This window comes from Anolis sagrei, chromosome X (genome assembly GCF_037176765.1).
Source record: "Anolis sagrei isolate rAnoSag1 chromosome X, rAnoSag1.mat, whole genome shotgun sequence".
Lineage (NCBI taxonomy): Eukaryota > Metazoa > Chordata > Lepidosauria > Squamata > Dactyloidae > Anolis > Anolis sagrei.
The window spans coordinates 6,687,242-6,711,628 of NC_090034.1; the positions used below are offsets into that span (position 1 = coordinate 6,687,242).

The following is a 24,387-nucleotide window of genomic DNA, read 5'->3' on the forward strand; positions in this document are numbered from 1 at the left end:
GCGATTGCGAGGTGGTGGGACCGAGAGCAGGGCCCCTCCAGAAGATCTTAACAACCTTGATGGTTCATAGGGGAGAATCCGTTCGGACAGATAAACTGGGCCGGAACCATTTAGGGATTCACAAGGAAACGAGGAAAGGGCCCAAGATAGAGACATCTTTGACATTTTTAGAACATTCAGACATTAGAGATATAGGCATTCAAAAATACTTTGCATTTTAAGTGATGCAGGCTTTATATTTATAGCCATTTATTCTGATATTGAAGCACAACATTAAAAGCATTATTATGATCATGATGATGATGATGATGATGATGATGATGATGTTTATTTTATTTATACTTTGCTTTTCTCTCCAACAAGGACACTCAAAGCGGCTTACATTGAAAGCGATGTTCAGCCAAACGAGATTCTTACCTGCCTGGTGTGTTCTGCCCTGACCAGGACTACTTTTTGGCCCATCTCCAGCTGCATTGAACGCAGAAATACAGACCAAATATTTGGAGTAACTGGTCAAGTTCTTCAGCCGGACACTTGTCTCTGGGAGGAAAAGGACCTTCACTTTTTCCGTGTCGTTCCGGCTGTCTTCTTCCCAGTAATAAACCTAATTGGAAGGGGAACGATTGTTATTCTATTTGGAAGTTTAGTTCATCCACTATCCCGAATGCCCTTATTTTTGTTCTTCTCCTGCCACTTGTCAGTTCTACAACTGGTCCTCTGACTGAAGGGGCAACAATGTGCCGGTACTCCTACGATCCCATTTGAAGGCAGGAGCTCCATTCTGCTAAAGAAGGCGAGGTCAGGAAAGATGCCACAACTGCAGAAGCTGTTTAATTCTGGGCCAAAGCAATGATGACAAGGCACAAATACAAATGCAACCAAAGATTCTGTCACATCCAAAGTTAGATACGTATTTATCACTTTTACAGAAAGTTAAAGGCACAATTTCATTGGTGTTCAAAGATCAATCATTCAATTGGTCTAAGCTGGCTTATACACATTCTTATTGGCTCTATCTCTCAAACAGCAAAAAGTATCTAATAGGCTTGCTTGATTTTAAAAATTGTTCAAAACCCATTTAGGATGTAGGGGGTGCCGGTGGTTTGATTCGGAAGCCAATTCCGATTTTCACAGAAAAAAATATTCAAAACTTTTTGAAACTTCCGAATTCTTCCTTAATGGTTTGAAAGTGTTATTTCCTGTTTCATTGGGTGGTCTTTACTTTGAAAGTAGTTGTTTTACTCCAGAAAGGGGGGGGGGGAGCAAAGGGAGGGAATTCATCCACTCTGGTTTAAAACGCTTCCCAGGCTTGAGACCAGAAGCGGGGAAAAGCTTAATCATTTCCGACTCACGTACTGCTTCGTAACAGAAATGGCGGAAAAAGCTTTGGAAGGGCAAAGGGACTTCCGGTTTCCTTAATGCAAATACCAAAACATCTCAGGGAGGTCAGTTCTTGTGGGTTTTTTCGGGCTATATGGCCATGTTCTAGAGGCATTTCTCCTGACGTTTCGCCTGCATCTATGGCAAGCATGCTCAGAGGGTGAGGATCTCAGGGAGGTATTCACTCGAGCCAGATTTGATCAGCTCAAGACAATGGTTAGATACGGGAGATTTAACAGCATTCCTTATAATGCACGGAGTTGTATCTGCGGGGCACCTGAGATTGAGGATATAGCACATATATTATTTGATTGCAAATTGTATCAAAAGGTGAGAGACTTCCACCTTGGTCCATATATCAAACGAACAATGTATTGGGATTCTCACATCAGAACAACATATTTTATGTGTGGCCAACACCCAAAAATAAGATATAAAACAGCTCTGTAATTAAGCAAAACAATACATTTTGATCTGTTTATCAGTTTTATCATGTCTTATCATATTTATTTACTGTATTGTTATAAGTGTCTTATTTTAACTTACTACGTGGAGTGTGATCAGGTCTTGTCAGGCCTTGTTGTTCTGTTTCTTATTGTGATATGGCCTAAGGGCTAATCAATAAAATTACTACTACTACTAAATTCTTATTGTCTCTCTCTATCTCTCAAATGGCAAAAGGTATCTAATAAGCTTGTTTGATTTTTAAAAAAATGGTTCAAAACTTGTTTAGGATGTAGAGGGTGCTGGTGGTTCAATTCGGAGGTCAATTCTGATTTTCACAGAAAAAAATGTTCAAAACTTTTTGAAACTTTTAAATTCTTCCTTAATGGTTTGAAAGTGTTATTTCCTGTTTCATTGGGTGGTCTTTATTTTGAAAGTAGTTGTTTTACTCCAGAAAGGGGGGAGGGAAGCAAAGGGAGGAAATCCATCCACTCTGGTTTAAAATGCTTCCCAGGCTTAAGACCAGAAGCAAGGTGAGAGGAAAGGCAGGAAATCCATCCACTCTGGTTTAAAATGCTTCCCAGGCTTAAGACCAGAAGCAAGGTGAGAGGAAAGGCAGGAAATCCATCCACTCTAGTTTAAAATGCTTTCCAGGCTTGAAACCAGAAGTGGGGGAAAGCTTAATCATTTCCGACTCACTGCTTTGTAACAGAAATGGCGGAAACAGCTTCGGAAGGGCAAAGGGACTTCCGGTTTCCTTAAAAACTTCAAAATTGCTTCAAAAAGGAAATATTTCCCAATTTATTCCGAATTACGAAGATTCCAAACGAACCTAACCATGCCTAGTATCTAACAATGGCACTGTTCATGCCTCTGACCCTGAGCTTGGCATCTGCGGGTCGGCCCTGTTGCTCTTTCCAGCGCATGAGAAATTTGAGGAGTTCAGTACTAACTTGCAGCTTGTAGCTTTCTCTTTGAAGACACAGAAAATAATCACCTCCCCATGGCAGCTTTTTCTAAGCATTAACAGTTTTGGCAAACAAAGCCTCTAGCAAATCAGGGCATATGGGATTTACAATCATTAGAAAATCTCACTTAAAATCACATCTCTCTCATGACGATACAAGCTCTTTTTCTTCCCCTGCTGTATCCATGCATATTCGAACTCTGACTCGGGAGACTAAAACATTAAGCAAAGTGGATAGGCCTTCATGCCAATATTAGAACTTGGGACCACCCAACAAAATGGATTGGAAGAAGAGTTTGAACCAGAGTTTGAACCATTCACACAATGCAGCAGTTTATGGCATCGGTTCTCTAGAAATCTGGTGAAGACAGCTGGGTGGTTTGAAAAGAGGGTGAGGAGAAGTCTATTGGATCCTGTTTCTCAAGTTGGCTGCATAGAGATGTTGTGGCTCTGCAGAACAGTTGCTCAAAATGGCCAAAGAACAGGGCATAGCGATTGCCTTCAAGCCGACCTGTGAGTGCCCAGAAAACGTCTGGCCAATCTACCGTAGGACAAAGGATACTGAATTGGATCCAACTTGATCCAACAGAATTGTTCTCACGGTTGTATGATTATGTAAGCCGTGGACTCTTTCCAGTTTTTCATAATCTAATAGCTCTGTCTTGACATTGGTGCCCAGTGGTAACAATGTGGACCCACTTTCCTCAACCTGATTACCCAGTTTGGACTCCCAGTTTGGCCATTCAAGCGCCACTAATGAATGTCTATTGGTTAATCAATCCTATGCTAGGTGAGCCAGGAACCTGACCTCAATGCCCAGCCAAGAGCCTGCTTTTGTGTTACAAGCCAAGCTATTAGAACAGCCTGTGCACAAACAAAAGGGAAAAAATATACAAATGGTTATAGCAGGTAGCTCACTTCTGCCAAGCCGTAATGCCAGATTATTTTCATTGGCTTGGCTTTGCTCTATTTGCGGGTCTAATGTGCCAAGCAATGAACCAAAGGCAGCTTCCAAGGCTTGTCGTCAGTGCGCGTCCAATCCAGTCTCAAAGATTTGCTTATAGGACTGCAATAAGCTTTTGGCAGGGTGTCATCCAGGGTGTGATCCTGGATCCGGTGCAGCTACTGGCGGCAATGGCCGTTGCTCAAGCTGGTGCGGATGTTGGGGCACCAGATGCCTTCTTCCTGGACAAAAGAGAACTTGGCCAGAGTGGCTCTGCTGGCAATTGCCGGTGTAGATTACTGCTAACATGTTTTACCCAGGGCCACCTCTGAAGAGTATTTGGAAATGACAGTTGGAATGCGGTAGGGTTGACTAAAACTATAAACAACCCATTTTGTGACATGTTTGTTGGCTGTCAATTGATTCCTGATGTTGGGGTTCAACTTTAAAAGTTCCAGATCAGTCATGGGCAAACTTGGCCCTTCCAGATGGTTTGGACTTCAACTCCCACAATTCCTAACAGCCTCAGGCCCCTTCCTTTTCCCCCTCAGCCGCTTAAGCGGCTGAGGGGGAAAAGGAAAGGGCCTGAGGCTGTTAGGAATTGTGGGAGTTGAAGTCCAAAATACCTGGAGGGCCAAAGTTTGCCCATGCCTGATCTAATTCAGCATTTCTCAACCCTGGGTGGGGTCACAAAGGGGGTGTCAAAGACCATAGGAAAACACAGTATTTTCTGTTGGTTGTGGGGGTTTGACCCAATTCTATCATTGGTGGGGTTCAGAATGCTCTTTTATTGTAGGTGAACTATAAATCCCAGCATCCGCAACTCCCAAATATCAAGGTCGATTTTCCCCAAACTAAACCAGTATTCGAGAAGACAATAATGCTGGGGAAAGTGGAAGGCAAAAAGAAGAGGGGCCGACCAAGGGCAAGATGGATGGATGGCATCCTTGAAGTGACTGGACTGACCTTGAAGGAGCTGGGGGTGGTGACGGCCGACAGGGAGCTCTGGCGTGGGCTGGTCCATGAGGTCACGAAGAGTCGGAGACGACTGAACGAATGAACAACAACAACAAACCAGTATTCACATTTGGGCATATTGAGTATTTGTGCCAAGTTTTTTTTTTCGTGTCAGGAGCGATCTGAGAAATTGCATGTCGCTTCTGGTGTGAGAGAATTGGCCGTCTGCAAGGACGTTGCCCAGGGGACGCCCGGATGATTTGATGTTTTATCATCCTTGTGGGAGGCTTCTCTCATGTCCCTGCATGAGGAGCTGGAGCTGATAGAGGGAGCTCATCCGCCTCTCCCCAGATTCGAACCTGTGACCTGTCGGTCTTCAGTCCTGCCGGCACAGGGGTTTAACCCACTGCGCCACCGGGGGCCAAGTTTGGTTCAGATTCATCATTGTTTGAGTCCACAGTGTTCTCTGGAGTTAGGTGAACTACAACTCCGAAACTCAAGGTCAATGTCCACCAAACCACTCCAGTATTTTCTGTTGGTCGTGGGCGTTCTGTGTGCCAAGTTTGGTTCAATTCCATCGTTGGTGGAGTTCAAAATGCTCTTTGATGGTAGGTGAACTATAAATCCCAGCAACTACAACTCCCAAATGATAAAATTAACCCTTTCTCCCAACCCCACCAGTGTTCAAATGCGGGCATATTGGGTATTTGTGCCAAATTTGGTCCTGTGAATGAAAATTCATCCTGCATATCAGATATTTACGTTACAATTCAAAACAGTAGCAAAATGACATTAATGAAGTAACAATGAAAATAATGTTATGGTTTGGGGTCACAGCAACATGAGGAACTGTATTAAGGGTTTGCGGCATTAGGAAGGCTGTGAAACACTGCTTTTAGATGGTCAACATTGACTGAGGATCCTGTCTTCCCACATGTGTCACATCTTACTTCGAGGCTCTGAACCCAATGAGTTGGACTGTGAGTCCAGTGTGATTAAAGAACAGAATATAAATGTCATCTATATAAATAAAACTGTAATGTTCGTTTGTAATACTCACAGAACTCAAAAACCACTGGGGGAATTGACACCAAATTTGGACACGATACACCTAACAACCCAATGTATGTTCTTCACTCAAAAAGAATTGATTTTGTCATTTGGGAGTTGTAGTTGCTGGGATCTATAGTTCACCTACAATCAAAGAGCATTCTGAACCCCAACAATGGTGGAATTGAACCAAACTTGGCACACAGTTCTCCCATGACCGACACAAAATACTGGAAGGGTTTGGTGGGCAGTGTCCTTTGGTTTTGGAGTTGTAGTTCACCTACATCCATTGATCACTGTGGACTCAAACAATGATGGATCTGGACCAAACTACACGAATACGCAATATGTCCAAATGTGAACACTGGTGGAGTTTGAGGAAAATAGACAGTGACATTTGGGAGTTGTAGTTGCTGGGATTTATAGTTCACCTACAATCAAAGAGCCTTCTGAACTCCCCCAGTGGTGGAATTGAACCAAACTTGGCACACAGAACTCCAACAACCAACAGAAAATACTGGAAGAGTTTGGTGGGCATTGTGACCTTGAGTTTGGGAGTTGTAGTTCAACTACATCCAGAGATCACTGCGGACTCAAACTGAATGGACTCAAACAATGATGGATCTGGACTAAACTACATGAATACTCAATATGCCCAAATGTGAACACTGGTGGAGTTGGGGGAACATAGAATCTTGACATTTGGGAGTTGTAGTTACTGGGATTTATAGTTCACCTATAATCAAAGAGCATTCTGAACCCCACCAATGATAGAATTGGGCCAAACCTCCCACACAAAACCCCCACGTGGGCCACAGCAATGCGTGGCAGGGGACGGCTAGTAACTGAATAAACAAATAATAAGTTTCTAGAAATTACAACCATTTATCTTGCTTGTTGAATCTATGTTATCCAGTATTCAACGAAGGTTTTCTTGTCCAAAATTTAGAGGGATGTTCTGATGACATGAAACATCAATATGGGAAGGAAGCCATGCTTGTTTATTTTAGTACGCTGCTGGTATCATTTCAGAGGGTCGGAGGTACACTTCCTGCCTCTCTTTGATCCTTGCTTTGTGTTGCCTGTCGGCAAGGACACAAGCTTCCAGCCCAGCTCATCACTGCAAATACCGACACCTCTTCCACTCAGGGCCACTACGTTTCCAGATTCAAAGGCGGCATCCCATTGACAGCAATGACCTCCTGCCCTGGCGATACTATTTTCAGAAGTATTTGGTGAGTAGTCACTGTTGGATCTTCTGATGTGATTTAGTCATACTACTGTTCTCATTTCTCAGAGAACACAGTCCATGAAAGTTGGGAAATCCTAGTATATGTCAGTATATAAGAAGACTATTTAAAGACTGGAATCCTGTTGGGTAGTCCCCTTGATTCGATATTGATCCTTGAGGAAGCCACAGGGAGGAGGGAGCAAGCTTGTTTTCTGCTTCCTTGGAGACTAGGACGTGGAACAATGGCTTCAAACTACAAGAAAGGAGATTCCATCTGAACACGAGGAAGAACTTCCTGACTGTGAGAGCTGTTCAGCAGTGGAACTCTCTGCCCCGGAGTGTGGTGGAGGCTCCTTCTTTGGAAGCTTTTAAACAGAGGCTGGATGGCCATCTGTCAGGGGTGCTTTGAATGCAATATTCCTGCTTCTTGGCAGGGGTTGGACTGGATGGCCCATGAGGTCTCTTCCAACTGTTTGATTCTATGATTCTATGATATTGAATGGCAAAAACAAGACGTAGCTAAATCCAACTGACACAATGGGTCTACTATGGTTACAATAGGTTACAGTATCTCCATGAAGGTCCATACATGTAGCAAGTTGGACAACTTGGAAGTCCCCGAACAGACTCAGAAGTGGAGTGGGCAGATCAAAAGACAACCTGGAAAAATGGCACTACCTAAAACAATCCTCCACCTTGTGTGACCATGGAGCAGAACAAAGAACTCTGCATCTGTATGCTTGTCCACAATGTCCTGCCTCATGTACAGAGGAAGCGTTATTGAAGGCTACAGACAATGCGGTTGCTGTTGCCCATTTTTGGTCCAAAAATATTTAGCCATTTGTGCTCCCTCTATTTTCATCAGTTTTATACTAATTATGCAATGCTTTTGATAAAAAAATAAATAAAACATGTAGCAACAACCCCTTCACTGTCCTCCCACTGCACATGCAATACATACATTTTCTGCATGTGTTTTCTCATGTTGTCTCTCATAGAATCATAGAATAAAAGAGTTGGAAGAGACCTCATGGGTCATCCAGTCCAACCCCCTGCCAAGAAGCAGGAATATTGCATTCAAATCACCCCTGACAGATGGCCATCCAGCCTCTGTTTCAAAGCTTCCAAAGAAGGAGCCTCCACCACACTCCGGGGCAGAGAGTTCCACTGCTGAACGGCTCTCACAGTCAGGAAGTTCTTCCTCATGTTCAGATGGAATCTCCTTTCTTGTAGTTTGAAGCCATTGTTCCAGTGCGTCCTAGTCTCCATGGAAGCAGAAAACAAGCTTGCTCCCTCCTCCTCCCTGTGGCTTCCTCTCACATATTTATACATGGCTATCATATCTCCTCTCAGCCTTCTCTTCTTCAGGCTAAACATGCCCAGCTCCTTAAGCCGCTCCTCATAGGGCTTGTTCTCCAGACCCTTGATCATTTTAGTCGCCCTCCTCTGGACACATTCCAGCTTGTCAATATCTCTCTTGAATTGTGGTGCCCAGAATTGGACACAATATTCCAGGAGTGGTCTAACCAAAGCAGAATAGAGCATGGGGAGCATGACTTCCCTATATCTAGACCTCATAGTTGAGGTCTACCTATGATGTCAATTACAGGCATCTGTAATCTTTTTAAGTGGGAGAACTTGTACAATTGGTATCTGACTACTCCCTCCCCCCACTGTATAAAGTCTCATATACCCATGCAATACATATATAGTCGCCCCCCCCCCCCCCCCAAATTAAGAAGGCAACTCCCCATGTTTCCATTTCCAAGTCTATTGAAGAGAAGAAAAGCTAGCATCATTGCAAGATGCAGGAGAGTCACTTGCCTTGTAGCCTTGTATGTTCCCATTCTGGCTGTCAACAGGAGGAGGATCCCAGGTGACTTCCAGTTGGCTTGCAGAGAGTGCGTTTATCTGGATATTTTGAGGAGGCATTGCTGGGGCTGGAGAAAGACAACAAAAGGAAGTGGGAAGGAGAATTAGAAGCGAACCCAAGAGCCATCACCGTGTGCACATTGGGAAAAGTATGGGTGCTGGTATGGCTGTACCAGGAGCTCCAACTTTATTTTCTTTCTGTTATCTGTTTGCAGTCATAGGGCAGACCTCCTGTCCATCATAATTAAGCTTTGGTTCCGCCCCTTGTTCAGGGCTCTGAGAGGGAAAGGAGCCATTTTTTGGGCAGTCTCACATAGGAAGCTAAACTATAGGATGTAGACCAGCTCGTCCCATAGAAAAGCTTCTTTTCTCAAGAACATCCGAGGAAACAAACTTAAATTCCAGGGGAAAGGTCCCAAGGATCTGGCTGAGAGCTCACAGCCTCTCAGCCTCACAGCAATCAGAGGGAAAACAACCCTGAGGTTTTCAAAGAATTCTCGGAGGGAGGACAGCACTACAGATCCACGGAACTCCAGCTGAAATATCTACAAGCCTCGGCTGGTAGGTCTACTTGATACCCAGACGCATTTGGAATCGGTAGTAGGACCCACACCGATGAGGCATAGATAGTAAACAGCCTAGGAGAGGTTATATAGGGTTTTTTTCTTACAGAGAAAGTACAGTTAATCAAAGTCAGGTACCAGTCCATTGAGGACTAGACTAAGAAAGCCTTGAAGTGTTGTTTGAACCATTGAAGATTTGTTGTTTGTTCCATAATAAAGACTTCGTTGCATCATTAAAGACTCTAAAGACCATCACTTCAGAAAAATCCCTGAGAACCTCTCTTCCAGCTGGGCTTAAAGTATATACGTCCTATAGAAAAGTACAGCTGTTACAGGCCCAGTGCGCGACAGAACAATAAGGCGGGAACTGGGATTCTTGCAAGCATGCAAACTAGATTTCCCACATGCAGCTGCAGCTCTTTGCAGAGCGTTTTGAAACCTGTATCCTTTTTCCAAAGGACTCATGCAAGCCCAATTCTCCCTTTTCTCTGGAGAGAGTAGCAATCTCTCTCTTCAAAAATAAACAGCCGGCAAGCTTGCTAGACACGGTACCAGACAGCTTTCTGCTTCTTGAAGTTAGCAGTTTTGAAAACAAACTGAGACTTTCTTTCTGAAAGCGCCTACAGAATTATTTGAGAACTGGGCAGCAATTAATTCAATGCGGATTCGTTCAAGGACATGCCATGGAGAGAGCTGCTCTTTGCAGGGATGCTCCCAAATTAAGGAACGCTCTTCTCCAGAGGCCTGTCAAACGCTTTCAAGAAATGTTACAAAACTTTCCTTTGAGAAACTGTCACAGCATTCAACAGTCGGTGAAAAGGAAACGCGGGCACAAGGAGATTTTTCACCAGACTGGGTATTTTATTTTTATGCCAGGAAAGGGACAGCAACCAGATTGCCTTCCTTACTCAAATCAGTTGAATGACTTGGGAGTTCATATGGTGAAAGATACAATATACATATCAGGTGGCAAGGAGGTAGGAGAACTGTTACTCCTTTCCAGGAAATGGTGGCCATGGGAGGACATGAACATTATTTGGGAAAGGAAGGGGCATAAACCTCAATGAAGCCTTCTGCCACTGTGTTGTGAATTTTGATAGTCTTGGAACTTGTGCGCCAGCTGCGCCCGTACCTAGGGGAAGTCTGACTTGGCCACGGTAGTCCACGCTCTGGTTACATCCCGTATAGACTACTGCAATGCTCTCTGAAGACAGTCCGGAAGCTTCAAATGGTCCAACACTCGGCAGCCAGGTTACTAACAGGAGCGGCACTCAGGGAGCATACAACTCCTCTGTTGCGCCAGCTCCACTGGCTGCCAATTTGCTACCGGGCACAATTCAAAGTGCTGGCCTTAGCCTATAAAGCCCTAAACGGTTCTGGCCCAACTTACCTGTCTGAACGTATCTCCTCCTATGAACCAGCTAGGACATTAAGATCATCTGGGGAGGTCCTGCTCTCGGTCCCGCCTGCATCACAAGTACGGTTGGCGGGGACGAGAGACAGGGCCTTCTCAGTGGTGGAACGCCCTTCCCACAGAAATTAGTATTGGCCCCCTTCCTGTTCACATTTCGGAGGAAAGTGAAGACCTGGTTGTTTGAGCAGGCATTTGAATAGGCAGTGTAACTAATATAGAAATATTCATTACACAGATGCACAGCTGAAAAGATCGTGCTGTGTTGGTGTCCCTCTCCAATGCCAGAAATACACCTTAATGGTGTAACATTAGGGTTAAAATGTTGACCATTTCTGCTCCCTTGGCAGCCACCTCTCCACAAAAGTCAACATTGACACTGAAATACAACACCACCTGAGCTCTGCGAGTGCAGCATTCTTCCAAAGCCCAAATGGTCCAACGTTCGGCAGCCAGGTTACTAACAGGAGCGGCACTGCAGACTACTTCAACCAGAGTAGTCAGCCATAGCAGAGCACCTGATAAACCAACCTGGACACAGCATTTTGAGAACACAGAAATGCTGGACCACTCTCACAACCACCATGTCAGGCTACACAGAGAAGCCATTGAAATCCACAAGACGCATGTGGACAATTTCAACAGAAAGGGGGAAACCATGAAAATGAACAAAATCTGGCTACCAGTATTAAAACACTTTAAAATTGCAACAGCACAACAGAGAGGAAACAAACAAGGACATCTAATCACCTCTCAACAAATGTTTGCCCCAGGCACAGTCAGCCCATTGTATGCTAATCAAGGTGGTCAGTTGAAACATTCATACCTAGCTCCAGCAGACAAGAGTCCTTTGTCTCACCTTGGTTATTCCATAGATATATAAACCCTTTTTCCTAGTTCCAACAGACCTCACTACCTCTGAGGATGCTTGCCATATATGCAGGTGAAACGTCAGGAGAGAATGCCTCTAGACCAATGATGGGCAATCTTTAGAGCTTGGTGTGTCAATACTTGCCAAAAAACCCGAGCATAACTCGGGTGGGGTGTCACTTCAAGAAAAAAACATAATTTCATTATATTTATAGTTTAATAACAAAAATATATTATTGTAATATATAACTGTATTTAATAAACCAAAAACTAATTATTTAACTTACCCGCTTTTTCTATAATGCCATATATCTCGGCATTATAGAAAAATGCTGGTGTAGGAGCCGAGGATGAAATGCCCTTCTTGGGATGTGGCCCCATCTTTTCTGTATGTGGCCACATGCGACCGTGTGTCACCGAAAATGGCTACGCGTATCAGTACTGACACACGTGTCATAGGTTCGCCATCATGGCTCTAGACCATGGCCATACAGCCCGAAAAAACCTACAACAACCCAATGTGTTGAATTTTCTATTTAATTTTTTTTATTATGGCGTGTGTGTATATATATGTGTGTGTGTCTGTGTGTTTGCTGGTGTTAATCTTTATTACAGTTGCATCACTTATATGCTTTTGTATTTTGTCCATCTGCTTTTTTAAAATCTGTGGTAACCTGCCCTGAGTGCAGCCCTGGAAACAAGGCAGGCGAGAAGAAACTCAATGAATAAATCAACGCAACCTAGAGCAACGTTTTGGTGCCCTTAATGGAAGGCAGCCCAGTGCAGATTTCCCCAGGCATTGCAAGCTGGATGTTTCCTTGCACAGACCGGTCCTCTCTGCTTGCAGCAATAGCAACCGACCAAATGCGCTAAATTCCGCTTGCCCAGAGGATGCCAACTCATCCACTCCTAATCTTCTGACATGTATATTAGCGAGAAACACATCCTGCTCCTGAGTTGGATGTAATGCCGCTCAGGGATATCTGTGGCGCGTCTCCGAGAGTGCAAAGTCCTTAACGGAGGATCAATCTGCCTTTTGAAAGCCGTGCTGCCCGGCACATCACGGCCGCTCTTCGTCAACGGGCAAATGACTGCCTTTGACACTTGAAATCAGTCTCGGCCTACTTTCGCTTCCATCTCAGGGCCGGCAACTTTTTACAGAGGGAGTGAAAACTATGCGCAAAGGATGCCATGTGCCACCATTCTCGCCTGCAGATGGGCTTGTAATAACCTCTGCCCATCGTGCTGGAAAGCCCATCCTCCTTGCGCTATGCCCATTTAGCAGACCCCAAATGGAAGCTGCAAAACTCTTGCCAACCAAAGGAGATATAGCACAGGTTCTCGGCTCTTCCGGCCAGCTCCTTTTCCCCACCGACAGACAGTGACCTTCACGAGCCTGTTATTATTATTATATATTTCTATCTTTCTGCTCTCTTCCTCTCCGGGGTTATAAAATAAAATAGTAATTAACACCCACTCAGCCTGACACCAACTATTTATTTTGTTCTAACTGTGCTGTTTCCGTATTATCGCTGCCCACCCTGCCGTTAATGGAAATGTTAATAACCAGCGCCAGGTTGTTGTGACAGATGCTTGGGCTCATTATCAGAAATTCTTATTTACCGCTCCATTAAACGACAGAAACGCACACCCAAAAGGAAGGGGGAGGGAACCCAAAAAGGAATTTTTTTAAAGGGAAAAAAACCCTCCTAGAATAAGGAACAATTCAATCAAAACTAACTAGGAGAATTTTAAGAGCAGCATTAATAATCCAAAGCATCGATAAAACTGGTGGAGTTTTGTTTGCGTTGGCCGCGGCAAAATTATTGTTGTACAATTAAACAATCAAATGCAAAACTGGGTCTAGCCAGTCTCACGTTTGATTCAAATGAATTATATCACCATTTATTGCTATTTTAACTGTCTTTTAAAATTGCCGAAGGCTGCCTGCTTCATAGAGCACAAATTAATATTGTGACACAAAAGAAGTCCACGATTCGATCTGGAAAACACTTCTGTAGATTTCACTGGATGTATACCATAGACAACAGGGTGTTTGATGTCTGGAGACAGAAATAATATGTGAAAATATACAAAACCTGTTTAAAAAGCTCCTAACTAAAAAGCTCCTGAGTCGCCCTAAAGGGCTGAGAATGGCGGTTAATAAATGCATCAAATAAAATAACTAACTGAATCCTAAATGGACAAGAATCTTAGCAGTTTAGGATTTATTCTCCACAAAGGCCACTTGTGGTTGATTTGCAGAGAAAACAACATTTTCTGTATTGGAAACAGCCTTTTCTGTGCAAAAAACAATACTACATAGAAGTATTTTCTGTACATAAAATGCTACATATTTTCTGTACATAAAATGCAAAATTCTGCACAAAGCATGTGCCGTCACACCCAGATCCTATAAAAATAAAACTAAGATGTGCTTCTCTCTTTGTCTGGGCGGACCGCGGGGGTCTTCCTTTAGAAGCTTGAGATTCCCAGCAACTGAGGCTACTACAGGTTTGAACGCCAAAGCAGAATATTTATTTCTCAAAGTCCTTGCAGACTTGGCACAGCTTGTCAAGGTTACAAACAAAACAGTCAACTGGTGAAACCATATAGATTATCTTTCTTTTTTGTGGCCTCCTGCAGAATTCTGGGGTTTGTAGTTTAGGGAGGAGCCTTTAACAGCCTCACTAAACTACAAATCCCAGAATTCTGCAGGAGACAAACCAGATTTAAAGTGGATTCATTTTCTAGTGTGATGAAGTAGTTAAGAGCCCACACCGGTTCATAGGGAAGATGTGGTCATTTCCCCCTTTGAAATACCCTGGTTTTCAAAGGCTTTCCTGCAATAAGAAGAAAACTCCTAAAACGACTTGTTTCCTTCAAGAAGCCTCTTCTCCCAAGTGAGTGCTAGAAACAACATCATACGAAAGCTTACTGGCACAACCTGGGGATCACAATCAGACACAGTGAAGACATCTGCCCTTGCGCTATGCTACTCTGCTGCTGAGTACGCATGCCCAGTGTGGAACACATCTCACCGCACTAAAACAGTGGATGTGGCTCTTATTGAGAAATGCTGCATTATCACGGGGTGTCTGCGCCCTACACCACTGGGGAAATTACACTGCTTAGCCGGTATTGCACCACCTGACATCCGCCGGGAAGTAGCAGCCAATAGTGCAGTGGTTCTCAACCTGTGGGTCCCCAGATGTTGTGGCCTTCAACTCCCAGAAATCTTAACAGCTGGTAAACTGGCTGGGATTTCTGGGAGTTGTAGGCCAAAACACCTGGGGACCCACAGGTTGAGAACCACTGCAATAGTGAAAGGACCAAGGCAGAGACATCTCCAGCTCATCCCCTGTTTGGGCATCAGTCAGCACGCCAACGACTTAAATCAAGAAATAGTTTTCTAAGATCTACAGAGACACTCGCTGAAACACCTCAGCAAGCGAGAGTCCAAAAGTGGCAGGCTCAAACCCAGAGCCTCAATCAATGGCTGATACCAAATGAGAGACTCCCTCCTGGGCACACAGAAAACTGGGTGATTTGGAGGGCGCTGAACAGACTACGTTCTGGCACCACGGGATGCAGAGCCAACCTCAAGAAATGGGGCCATTAAGTGGAATCCATGACATGCGAGTGTGTAGAGGAGATTACATATTGGTTTGATATTTCTAGATTACATATTGGTTTGATATTTCTTGTGCAGTATTTTTTCCCCTGTATAGTATTACATATAAGAAAACATCTTTCCAACTGCCTGAAAATGATGTGAGCCAGGGGTCAGGGATTCCTAAAAATCTTGTAAAATGTAAATCCAGTTTGTATCCAAATGGGGAAAAAAAAGGATTTCAAAGCCTATTTTGGAAAAAAATAAAAATAAATTATTTTTCTCTTGTTTGTCTCTCTCGGTATGTTCACACCTTTGTATCCATTGTATGTTTTGTGTATATTTAGTCTTTGTGGCCTTAGCTTTCTGTATACTGATTGTTTTTTTCTCTCCTGTTTTTGTAACAATATGGGTTTCTCTTACATAGCTTTGCAGTTGTTTCCTTCTACAGCGTTTGTTTGGTGCTTAACGTTGCCTCTTTTTGCGATTTTGTATAAAGCAGCTACTGTCAACCTTGAAGGAGAAACTCTTTGAGCTGCGCCAAATTACAACAATAATTTGGGCTCAAACCCAACAAAGAACTTCGCAGGTCTCATGTATTTTGTTGTGTGGGTCCTTCGTAAATAGTACATCAGGTGCATCATGTACATCATGAACAACATGTTACTATTACAGAGCAATGCATGGCTAAATCTTCTTCCATTTGGCATTTCAATAGAACACATGTACATCACTACCTCTGAGGTGGGCTTGCCATAGGTCTCGGCGGTGGCCGGGAGAGTTTTTGCACAATTAAAACTTGTGCACCAGTTGCACCCGTACCTTGGGAAGTCTGACCTGGCCACTGTGGTCCATGCTCTTGTTACATCCCGAATAGACTACTGCAACACACTCTACATGGGGTTGCCCTTGAAGACTGTTCGGAAACTTCAACTGGTCCAGCAAGCAGCAGCCAGATTGCTCACCGGAGCGGCATACAGGGAGCACACCACCCCCCTGTTGTGCCAGCTCAACTGGCTGGCGATTCAGTTCCGAGCACAATTCAAGGTGCTGGTTTTGACCTACAAAACCCTGTACGGTTCCGGTCCAGTGTATCTGTCCGAACGTATCTCCCTCTACGTCCCACCCCGGAGTTTGAGATCATCTGGGGAGGCCCTGCTCTCGACCCCACCACTGTCACAAGCGAGGCTTGTGGGGACAAGGAGCAGGGCTTTCTCAGTGGTGGCCCCTCACCCGTGGAACTAACTCCCGGGGGAAATTAGGGTGTCATCATCCCTCCTCTCCTTCAGGAGGAAGGTAAAGACATGGTTGTGGGACCAGGCCTTTGGGCAATCTGACAATTAGAGAAGATAATCAGACGAGTATGATCAGGACTGACAATGGGGAATTGAAAATGGAACTATGAGATAGCAAACGCTGACCGTTTATGAGGAGGAATTGGGTTTGTATTGGTTTTATTGATTTTAATAGTTGTAATGTAGGAATTGTTGTTTAACTGTGAATTGATGCTATTTTTTGTTTTTGACTGTTATGTGATGTGGACATCGAATTGTGCCTTTGCTTTGTAAGCCGCCCTGAGTCCCCTTCGGGGTGAGAAGGGCGGGGTAGAAGAAACCGAAATAAATAAAAAATAAATAAATAGATGCAGGTGAAACGTCAGGAGAGAATGCTTCTAGAACATGGCCATATAGCCCGAAAAAAACCTACAAACAACCCAGGAAAACGGAATGTTGGAGGGCAGGAAAAGAGATTCAAAGATGGGCTCAAAGCCAACCTTAAAATCTCTGGCATAGACACTGAGAACTGGGAAGCCCTGGCCCTTGACCGCTCAAGCTGGAGGTCAGCTGTGACCAGCAGTGCTGCAGAATTTGAAGAGGCACGAATGGAGGGCGAAAGAGAGAAACGTGCCAAGAGGAAGTCACGTCAAGCCAACCCCGACCGGGACTGCCTTCCACCTGGAAACCGATGCCCTCACTGTGGGAGAACATGCAGATCAAGAATAGGGCTCCACAGTCACCTACGTACCCACCGCCAGTATACCGATCTTGGAGGACACCTACTTAGGGATCACCTAAGAAGTAAGAAGCTTGTAATGAGTGATTTCCAATTTCAAGGACTGAGAGTGCATTGGGGGGGCACTGTTAAATAATAAAATGATGTCAAGATGCAACCATCCTGTGAGGCCAAGAGAAAAATGATTAAGGAAGGGATTAGATCAGTATATGAGATGGCACCCGGAAAGGCACTGTTCCCCACATCTCAAAATAAGAGAGAAATTGCCCAATTACCCGGATTTTCAGGAAATACCTCCATTTAATGTGCCATCTGTAAGTCAAATTCACCGCATCTAGAGGATAATATTACACGTACATTCTGTTTCAGAAAGCCCAAGCTCTGTTGAAAGTCCATAGAAGCCAGCCTCCCTTTCCTTTTGCTATTTCTGCATTTCTGATCCGTCACCCTCGGGAAGCAGTAGCAGCTTGTAAGCCATTATTCCTTGCCGCACAGTCCGCTGCACATCAGCCCTTTGCAAAAAAGGCTTCAAAAGTTTCCTGACGCGATCAAGTCCGCTCTATGGAGAAGGATTATGCAAACGAGGACAGTCTTCCTAAGCACACACTCTTGGACCATTCACACTAGGCTGACTTCTAAGGAAACACAGCCAGGATCAGGAGGTAAACATCTCTGAAAAACTACCCTGATTTCCATGATATATATATACATAGCCTGTTTCTCTTTTGAGAGAGTTTGTGTTTGAGAGAGAGGGCAAAAAGATGTTGTGCCAATATTTCTAGTGTCCTCATGTCCCACATTTCCAGGGTGTGAGAAGTCTGCCTTTATTTCTTTTAACCTTTTGCAAAACCTCTCTCTGTCTTTCATTTGGGTAATTAAAGCCCTCACGACACACATTTCCCTAGGCATTTGAAACACAACATAATAAGCACGTTAAAACCAGCACACAAATCGACATAGCACATAGATGCAATTAAAAAAAAAACAAAACACCATCAAGCACAAGCCTTGAAATCATATTGTGGGGATTAAAATAATTGCCTTGAAATCAACTCCAACTCCTGTTTAAGGAGCTCCATTGGCTGCCGTTCATTTTCCGGTCCCAATTCAAGGTGCAGGTGCTTACCTACAAAGCCCTAAACGGTTTGGGACCCGCTTACTTGCGTGACCGTATCTCCGATCATCTGGAGAGGCCCTGCTCACGATCCCACCTGCGTTGCAAGCGCGATTGGTAGGAACGAGGAGCAGGGCCTTCTCCGTGGTGGCCTCCCAACTCTGGAACTCTCTCCCCAAGGATATCAGACAAGCCCCAACATTGGCAGTCTTTAGGAAGAGCTTGAAGACGTGGTTGTTCCAGTGTGCCTTCCCAAAATAGGAAACTCCTAGCATCATGTCCCAATTGCATTTTACTAGAGATTTAAGATTGTCTGCACATTGCACCTATCTCTAAAAACCTATTCTTCTTCAGCGGGGTCACTGTGAAATCCACACCTGTGGTATTTCCTGCGTCCACGCAGCTGATTCGGATCCTTATTGAAAAGCTTTTGCCAAATCAGGGACTCCAGCCCCGCCCATCCACTCCAGTAATAAAGCCAGGCAGTGGGGCTTGAGGCCTTAGTTCCTTTTGTCCGCGAAAGCAGCAACAACTTGGTGTTCTCTCCTAAAACAACTATTGGTTTGACTCAAGGACTCCAGTTTGACTACTCTAACAGACTGCAATTCCAACTTGTGTTCTGGGATCTTTGTTTATTCTATTGGACTTGGCTGCCAAAAAACATGTGGCTTTTGGGAGAGCAATTCTTTTTCTGCACTAGCATGATGCCTACCATCCATGGGACTGCTCGCTAGTCTACCACAGGTGTGGATTTCACAGTGACCACGCTGAAGAAAGTAAGGTTGCTTACCTGTAACCATGTTTCTTCGAGTGGTCAACTGTGAAATTCATACAACCCGCCCATCCTCCCCGCACTCCGTCATGCCTTCTATCTCCGACTGTCTTTCACGGTACGGAACTAAGGCCTCAAGCCCCGCTGCCTGGCTTTATTACTGGAGTGGATGGGCGGGGCTGGAGTCCCTGATTTGTCAAAAGCTTTTCAATAAGGATCCGAATCAGCTGCGTGGACGCAGGAAATACCACAAGTGTGAATTTCACAGTTGACCACTCGAAGAAACATGGTTACAGGTAGGCAACCTTACTATCTCACCTGTCATGTTCAGCATTTTAAAATTTTAATCATTACATTAGCCCGGCCTTAGTTTTAAATGTGTCATGGTGTTATTGTCTAATGTTTATTGCTATTGTTTAATGTTTATTGCTTATTTTATCAGTTTATTTATTGTTGTATTTGTTATGCTGTTGTTTTATTGATGTGTTGGGCCTCGGCCTCTTGTAAGCCGCACCGAGTCCTTCAGGAGATGTTAGCGGAGTATAAATAAAGGATTATTATTATTATTATTATTATTATGGAGACACTATCATAGGGATATCTCGCCATTCAGAGGAGGGTTGATGTCGCCTTCCTAGATACAGCCTCCGGCATCTGGTATTCCCCAGGGTCTCCCTTTCACGGACGAATCCAGGTCTCAGTCTACTTTGCTTCTGAGATTTGACAGAATCTGGTGTCTTTAGGATATTTAAGCATAGGCTGAAATAGGGGGTCCTAATTACGAGGGGCGTTCATTAAAGATTTCCCCTGAGCCATTTCCTGTGGACTGAGAGCAATGAAACTTGCTTCTTTAGCTACCATTCCTTAACATCACCAAGGCAACCCAGCTTAGATCAGGCCATTATTATGGGTCACAACACAACACACAGCCATTTTAGTGGGTTTGCTATAAAAGAGAAAATTTAAAAGATGTTATTGAAGTAGCAATTTAAGCAATTCTGACTGAAAGTGTGCTTGAAAAATGCAAAGGTGGATATTCTGAAGTCCAAGTCTCCTTTGCACCCAAAAGGCAATGCAAAATTCTAGGCAAGGCAGGCATCCCTAATCGCTCATACATAAACAAGAGTTGGGATGGCGTCTTTCTTGCAGCTTTAGGTGCTGTTGAACTCATCAAGATGAACAGGTGTAGCAAAAGAACTCCCCAAAACTCAATTTTTTGGCAGGCAAAATGATGTGCCAGCCTGTCCAAATCATATTTTGACTTGCCGTTTCAAAATAAGCCCTTGCATTCTGCTCAGAGATCTGGAACGGCTTTTTGTACACAGTTGTTAATTTAAGGAAGGTTTTTGTTTTACTTTCCAGCCTATTCCTGCGACCCTTTTGGAAGAACGGGTGGTCAGGGAAAAGCAAATAGCATAAACAGAGCAGGCCGGGCAAATTAATTGATTTTTTCCCTTGAAGAACTGATAACCATGGCTTTGTAGCCGTGCCAAGAGCAGGGCATGCAAAGGCAGACAGGCCATTAGTGGCACAATTCAAGGGGAGAAAAACTGAAACGAGCAAAAGAGCCGCTGCCAAGAGAGGATTGTGCCCACACAGGAGTCAGTAATAGAATTGGAGTGGTAAATCTGCATGGCACACTGGGCAAAAGAAAGGGAAATCACCCTCCTTCTCTTTCTTCCCTTTTATGTCTCCTCGACAAACAGGCACAACGCATTTCACAAACTGCACACAATGGATTTCAAAAGACATAATCCCGAACCAAAGTCAAAAGGCCAGGAGAAAACCTTGTGGGAGAAGGATGCATACAACAGTATGGAGGTCTCCTGTTTGGTGTTCCAGAGGGTTAAACGTACATGCTATGAAGTTTTTAAAAAATCTTTCTGTCTAACAACGTAAGTTTTTTTCTCAGTACAGAACATATTACTCGGGCACCCTGATGTTTCTTCCATTACTTGTGAGATACAAACACTGACACCTGGCTTTTCCTCCCAAGCAACCGCTGCTCTGTGAAGTCTTCTCCAGTTTTCTGAAAGGACCCCCAATGACCAGCCATTTACACAGCAGAGCGAGGGAAGGCCTTGCCTTTTGCCTCCTGCCATCTCCAGCAGGCAGCTGAGAACTAGTCGATGAGTTGACGATTCAAAGAAAATGAGATGAATTGATGTCTGATTTTATAACACGTATTCCATTGATTTGACAATTGTCTCAGAACTCAGTCTCTACTGTGGAAGCACAGCCTTTGAAAATATGTTTTGTCCAGTTTTGTTCCACTTTCTCAAAGAGCTGCAAAGCTCATGAGTGCTTTTCAAAGAGGAATGGCAAAGACAATGAGATTTTTTTGGAACGCAACCTTCTACAAGCCTCCTATATTAGTTAGCTGTTATGTATATAATTCAGTTTGTTTACTGTATTGTATATGTGTGTATTAGTATGTAGTTTTCCTTAACTCTTTGTTGTGGGAGGGGCTGCAGAGCATGTGATCAGATCTGGGATTGTTCAGGCTCAGACTCTATTTTAAAAGTCAGTATTTGCATGGTATATAGTTTTCCTTAACTCTTTGTTGTGGGAGAGACTGAAGACCATGTGATCAGATCTGGGATTGTTCAGACTCAGACTCTATTTTAGAAGTCAGTGTTTGCATGGTAGTTTTCCTTAACTCTTTGCTGTGGGAGAGACTGAAGACCATGTGATCAGATCGGGGATTGTTCAGACTCAGACTCCATTTTAGAAGTCAGTGTATGCATGGTATGCAGTTTTCCTTAACTCTTTGTTGTGGGAGGGGCTGCAGACTATGTGATCAGATCTGAGATTGTTCAGAATCAGACTCTATTTTAGAAGTCAGTGTTTGCATGGTATGTAGTTTTCCTTAACTCTTTGTTGTGGGAGGGGCTGCAGACAATGTGATCAGATCTGGGATTGTTCAGACTCAGACTCTATTTTAGAAGTCAGTATTTGCATGGTGTATAGTTTTCCTTAACTCTTTGTTGTGGGAGGGGCTGCAGACTATGTGATCAGATCTGAGATTGCTCCATTTTAAAGTCAGTGTTTGCATGGTATACAGTTTTCCTTAACTCTTTGTTGTGGGAGGGGCTGCAGACTATGTGATCAGATCTGGGATTGTTCAGACTCAGACTCTATTTTAGAAGCCAGTATTTGCATGGTATACAGTTTTCCTTAACTCTTTGTTGTGGGAGGGGCTGCAGACTATGTGATCAGATCTGGGATTGTTCAGACTCAGACTCTATTTTAGAAGCCAGTATTTGCATGGTATACAGTTTTCCTTAACTCTTTGTTGTGGGAGGGGCTGCAGACTATGTGATCAGATCTGGGATTGTTCAGACTCAGACTCTATTTTAGAAGTCAGTGTTTGCATGGCATGTAGTTTTCCTTAACTCTTTGTTGTGGGAGAGACTGAAGACCATGTGATCAGATCTGGGATTGTTCAGATTCAGACTCCATTTTAGAAGTCAGTGTTTGCATCAGAAGCAGTTTAGAAGTCTGTAAAAACAGAATGCTTTAGAGAACAGACTCTATTAGACTCTCAGAACAGAGAGATGCTTTAAAGAAAGATGCCCTAAGATACTTTGGACTGTTGATAATAAGAAAGATGCCCTAAGATAATAAGAAATATGTTGATAATAAGAAAGATACACAGAGAAACTACTTCAAATCCTATCTGTAACTGAGTATGCAATGTACCTGTATGCTGAATACATGAAGCTTATGAGTAAACCAACTATGTTACTTTTAAAGAAGTTGTGCTGTCATGCGCTGGGCCTGTGAAAAGGTTTGTAGACAGGATGTGCTCAGTATGCCCAACTGGACGCTGGGGATGCCTCAATTAGAAGCCCTATAGATTTCCCTAAACAAAGTCTTTAGAAATTTGGAAAGTTTAACAAAGTTCTTTATTAGTGCTGAGGTCTTCAATAAATCAAACAAATACTTCAAGGCTTTGAATCAACTGGTGGCTTTCTTAATCTTGTCCACAAGGGACAGGCAACTATCCTCATGAACTGTTTCTTCTCTATCAGGGAAATCCTTGACCCCTCCCTGGGCAATCTGTCTTAGGCTCTGCTGCTGTGGGCCCCTACACCCGGTCCAAATTGCGTTATGTCTGCCGCAAGTGGTCCTTACCAAACAGAGTCCTTTTGTAGATTTCCAAGAGGAAAGAAGGTCTTCAATTCCCAGCGAAGGCTGGCTGTAGAGTTGTGGGACTGGATTCCCCCAGCAAAAGCTATGCTTCTCTGTAGAGCTGTGGGACTGAATTCCCCCAGCAAAGCTGTAAAAGACGAAGCTTTCTACAGGTGGAACTGACTCATGCCCTGTGCGAAAGGTTTCTCTGTGAGAACTGAACTAGAGGTCCCCTTTTTCCCTCCTAAACCCAAAGAACCTAATGATGATTGATGGGTCATTGGCCCTATAATTGCAAACCAAGGGAAGCCACCTTATTGCAAAATGCATGGAACTTTGAAATACATGCAAACACTCAAAGAAAGAAAAAGAAGCTGGAGCTCCTGGTACAGCCGTACCAGAACAGAAGCCTACTTATTTTTGGTCTCTTGAGAGAATGATTTAAACCAAGATGTTTTAAAGGAAAGTAGATACTTCTGAAACTCTGCTATATATGTCTTGTGTGCATTGGCATATCTTTGCCCCTAATAGTTTGAAGAGATATTGCCTTGCATGAATGCTAGTGGATATATTTACCACTCAAGAGAAGGTTGACTCAAGCGAGTTTTTAACTCTTCTTAGGAAGATCATACTTTGCAAAAGGTTACGATCTCTACCACACCTGGAATATTGTGTCCAATTCTGGGCACCACAATTCAAGAGAGATATTGACAAGCTGGAATGTGTCCAGAGGAGGGCGACTAAAATGATCAAGGGTCTGAAGAACAAGCCCTATGAGGAGCGGCTTGAGGAGCTGGGCATGTTTAGCCTGAAGAAGAGAAGGCTGAGAAGAGATATGATAGCCATGTATAAATATGTGAGAGGAAGCCACAGGAAGGAGGGAGCAAGCTTGTTTTCTGCTTCCTTGGAGACTAGGACGTGGAGCAATGGCTTCAAACTACAAGAGAGGAGATTCCATCTGAACATGAGGAAGAACTTCCTGACTGTGAGAGCCGTTCAGCAGTGGAACTCTCTAACATGGAGTGTGGTGGAGGCTCCTTCTTTGGAAGCTTT

The 24,387-nt window shown here is 43.8% G+C and overlaps 1 protein-coding gene across 5 annotated transcripts in view; it reads right to left on the reverse strand.

The window, feature by feature from the left end:
• Positions 1 to 24,387, reverse strand: part of LOC132782172 (protein sidekick-1) — a 986,469-nt gene that overhangs the window by 95,038 nt on the left and 867,044 nt on the right. For all 5 annotated transcript variants that reach the window (XM_067473286.1, XM_067473289.1, XM_067473288.1 and 2 more), the window contains 2 exons: positions 8,797 to 8,912; positions 418 to 604 (listed from right to left, as the gene is read on the reverse strand). In XM_067473286.1, coding sequence (XP_067329387.1) covers positions 418 to 604; positions 8,797 to 8,912 — 303 coding nt within the window. The remainder of the gene's footprint in view (positions 1 to 417; positions 605 to 8,796; positions 8,913 to 24,387) is intronic.